Raw genomic sequence first — 4,186 nt, 5'->3', positions numbered from 1 at the left:
ATTTGAAAATAACTTGCCGAGGGAAACTTCAAACTTGTATAAAAGTTGAGATCCTAGATGTGATGCTCCATGGGATAGTTTGCAAAATTGGTCACTAACTCAATATTGAATAAACTCCTCAACAGATCTTGGTTACTCTCATGGGATTCTTAACCTACCAACCATGATGGAGATCGTAGCATAAAAATCTAAGAACATCACGACCAACAATGATCCCTACTAAAGTGCACAAGTAAGACCGTTCTTAATGGCAAGTTGCACCATAAACATAATATTCTCTTCATGTCTTGCACCGGCAATGGAAAACATAACTTTCGCATAAGGCTGCGTTTGTTTGCAGGAATAAAGGTAGGGTGGGAAAATTCTTGAAAAAAGTTTTTTTTTTTTTTTTTTTTTGTATTTTTAAGTAAAAAGTGTAGATTTCTTACTTTTCTCTTAAATCCCTAAAATGGTAGAATGTTTGGTTGCTTAGGATGAGAAAGTGAGAGACTTGTTTGGTGATGTGGTAGCCCAACTTTCTCATTCCAAGCCATTTTAAAATCCCACATATTTCTAGGTGGGCTAACTCTGTAGCCGATTCCCTAGCTAGGATGGCCCGGTCCATGGCAAGTAGGACTGTTTGGCCTATTTCCATTGCTTGGCTTCTTGAAGCTTGTAATCAAGACGTCTTGGGTTTTTCTTGCCCACCTTTCAATTAAAAAGCTGTTAGACCAAAAAAATAATAAAAATCCCACATATTTTGTGGAAAAGTAAAAAGTAAGACCCACCACACTACTATCATTTTTTCCCAAAACCCTTTCCTCTCCTCTCCTTCTCCCTCACCCCACTACACGAATCCGGATCTTCTCACCGTCTCTCTGCTCCCCCATGGCTTCCTGACCACAAAAACTAGTGGGTCCCACTGGTAGAGAAAAAGTTTTTTTTTTTATTTTTATTTTTTCCAAAAAGTGTTTTTCACCGTGGGCCCCACTGATATTTGTGGTCAGGAAGCATTGGGGTCGCTGATCTGGACTCCCACTACACATGGGGCCCACATGTTTTTTTTTCTTCTTTCTCCCACTCATTTTTTCTATTCCACCTTTGTAAACAAATGCAGCCTAAGAGTCTTGGCTAAGAGTTGCTACAAATTCGCCATGAATGGGACCCATCACAACACGCCAATACCGACGAGCTAGGAGGTTTATTCCATATTATGATCCTCATAGATTTAGAAATGCAATCAACTTTGACATTCAATCTCTGAAAGATGGACACTCTTTCTATACATGGAAGACCCAAAGAAGATAGTTTATTCATGTCATTTTATAATTAAATCTGGATGGATTGATTTTCTTCTAATTTATTTTTTAGCACCTGATAATTTGTGGAATCATGGAAGTAGGTTACCCCCTTTCCATGCATGGAGGATCAAAGAAGATAGTTTACTCCTTTCATTTTTCTAAAAGTAAATCTGACGGATTGAATTTCTTCTAATTTCTTGATTTGTGATTTCAATGGAATCGACGGAGGTAGATTATTTATTGAAAGAGATTTAAATTTGAAATCCCAAAAAAAAAAAAACCCACTCATGAATGAAATAAAATTAATGATACATGTATCCAATGGAGAGGTCATAGGTTCGACCCTGCGGACGACAAGCATCCCCTGAGGATGTAATCAAGGTGCGCACAAGCTAGCCCAGATGAACCTCAAATATGAAAAAAAAAAGGGATAATTACTATTGCCCCCTTATACTTTGGTTTTATTACTAATCAAACCGTCTTCTTTGTGAAATTACTATTGCCCCCCTCATTTCTAACGGTGTTAAGTGGCTGTTAACATCAAATATGAAATGTCTATTTTGCCCTTAGAATTAAGAAGTCAAAAATATTGCATTACCCTCATTATAGAAACTATATTGAATGTCAATTATATTCTTAAAATCTTATATTTTAGAATTAGTTTTGGATTTGGTGGGACTACATACTTATGGTTGTTTAAACTTTCACATTCCACTTAAATTTTTCATTATCACCATGATAGAAATTTTACAAACAAATTAGCATATAAGATGCTAATTGATAGAAAATTTGGTAATATATATTTTGGTCATCATATATTAGGTGATTTTAAATTACCAACTTTGAATTAAATTTGATGTTTCTTAATATTTTAGTTTCCTATTTAATTACATTCTTTTATTTGGTGATTTCTTTTTAGAGAAGAAATATCACATATTTCCTTTATTCAGTGGTTTATTTTTAAAAAAGAAAAGTTAATTTAAAGCTAATTTTTTCCCATTGTTAATTAAGGGTAGTATTATAACTTGACAAAAGAGTAAATAAATAAAAAGATAATTGCGGGGTTATTTTTGGGATTTTGAATAAATATATAGATGCCACATCATCAGTAAACTCACGGAGTTTAACGGTAGGGGGGCATTAGTAATTGTAGACAAAGTTAAAGGTTGGATTAGCAATTTTAAAAAGTGCAGGGGATAAAGTAGTAATAAAATCAAAGTACAAGGGGGCAACAGTAATTATCCCAAAAAAAAAAAAATTAAGGATACATGTATCCAAAAAAAAAAATAATAATACCTAAGGGTACAGCCGATGGAGTATATTTTTTTTCCAAATTATAGAAAGGGAAGAGAATAAATAAAAAGAAAGGAAGGAGAAAGGAGAGAGGAGAAAATAAATAAGGATTGAGGAGTTAGTATAAGAATGAAATTTTGAATACCTAATAAGATATTTTTTCAAAAATTTCCTTAACCCTCAGTTATAAAAGGAGAAAAGAATAAATTAAAAAAAAAAAGTTTAGAGAGAAAAGATGAGAAAATAAATAGGGATTGAGGAGTTATTTTCTAATTAATAATGAAATTTTGAATATCTAATAAGATTTTTTTCAAAAATTTTCTTAATCCACGTTTAAAAACTATTCTCAATATTGAGAGCAATATTGAGAGAGGGCAAATAGTGATATTTTACATGTGGGAAAAAAAAACTGAAAAAACTAAAGAAAATAAGGGAATTAATATTATTTTTTTAAATCCGGGGTAGACTAGCCCCTGTAATCAAGATGAATTGCAGGGGAAAATTGTATCTATCAGATAATTGAAGTAATTAATTAAGGAACAAGATTCAATATATAAAAATTGTACCAAGTCAGATTAATTATTTAAAAGAAAAATTAAACTAGCAACATTCAAAGTTTCAAACTGCCGTTCATATGAGGAACAATAACAAGAATCAAAGTAACCAAACTAAGATGCTGACAGGTTCTCTTAGAAGTCATTAAGACCAAAATCCATTTGAAATCCATGATGAGGAGCACTTGAAGTATTCCCCTCACACACTTTTGAGGGAGGAACAACTCCAAGAGGAATCGGGTTCATTGCCAAGAATGGTGAAGATGAAGAAGCAGCTTCCATAGACATCAAATCATCAACACGTTTGATCACATTCTTCTGAAACTCTTCCATGGCCGCCATCAACTTCTTTAACTCACCCACATCATGTTCATCAACACACTTTTCCCACCAGAAATCTGGCACTTGAACTTGTTCTTGTTCTTTCTTCAACCCATTTAATATCTCAGCTTTCTTCTTCTCTACTGCTAGTTCTTCTGTAACTTGGGTGAGTTGTCGACTAAGTTCTCTAACAAAATTACCACGGTGAGCATCAACAAGTGTAGTTGCAGCATCTTTGTTCTGAACAACACCAGAATCTTCTCCATCTATAAATCTATTGAATAGGGAATTAGCAGATGGATGACTAAAAGAATAGACTTTACCAGCAGGAGAGAAGACGATTAATGCAACTTCTGCTCCACATAAAATACTAAGCTCAGCTGCCTTCTTGAACAACCCATTCCGTCGTTTTGAGAATGTAACTTGTCTATGATCTTCATGTTCAATTCTTTTGATAGCAATCTTCTGTCTTCCCTTACTGCTCTTCCCCATCATAATGAAAACTACTACAAAGATTGTCCAAGTTTTAATGGTTGAGACGGTTTATGTAGTGTTGCTAGATCTTCTTGTAATAATGAATATAGATTTAGTATCTTCTTTGGTTGGAATGAAATGAAAGTTTCTAAATTTGAGAAAAATTAAGAGTCAACTGCTAATGAAACTTCTTAAATTAGAAGATATGTTTAAATTAGAATAAGTTAATTGAAGTAATTAAAGGATGATGATTAGACTTAATAT

General features: G+C 33.3%; 1 protein-coding gene across 1 annotated transcript; it reads right to left on the bottom strand.

The window, feature by feature from the left end:
* Positions 1 to 3,262: 3,262 nt before the first annotated feature.
* LOC149010435 (agamous-like MADS-box protein AGL61) lies at positions 3,263 to 3,940 on the bottom strand. The gene has a single exon (XM_089162433.1). It carries the CDS (start codon positions 3,938 to 3,940, stop codon positions 3,263 to 3,265), a length of 678 nt encoding a protein of 225 aa, XP_089018559.1.
* Between the last annotated feature and the right edge of the window lie 246 nt (positions 3,941 to 4,186).

The sequence above is a fragment of the Hakea prostrata genome, chromosome 7 (assembly GCF_041222555.1).
Source record: "Hakea prostrata isolate BN-2017 chromosome 7, UWA_Hpros_2, whole genome shotgun sequence".
NCBI classification, from domain to species: Eukaryota; Viridiplantae; Streptophyta; class Magnoliopsida; order Proteales; family Proteaceae; genus Hakea; species Hakea prostrata.
The sequence above is the reverse complement of the archived record's forward strand: the minus strand, read 5'-3'. Positions and strand labels throughout refer to the sequence as shown.

What these genes read in the sequence shown, in the direction of transcription:
- LOC149010435 (XM_089162433.1), bottom strand. Translation starts at nt 3,940, where the DNA reads ATGGGGAAGAGCAGTAAGGGAAGACAGAAGATTGCTATCAAAAGAATT.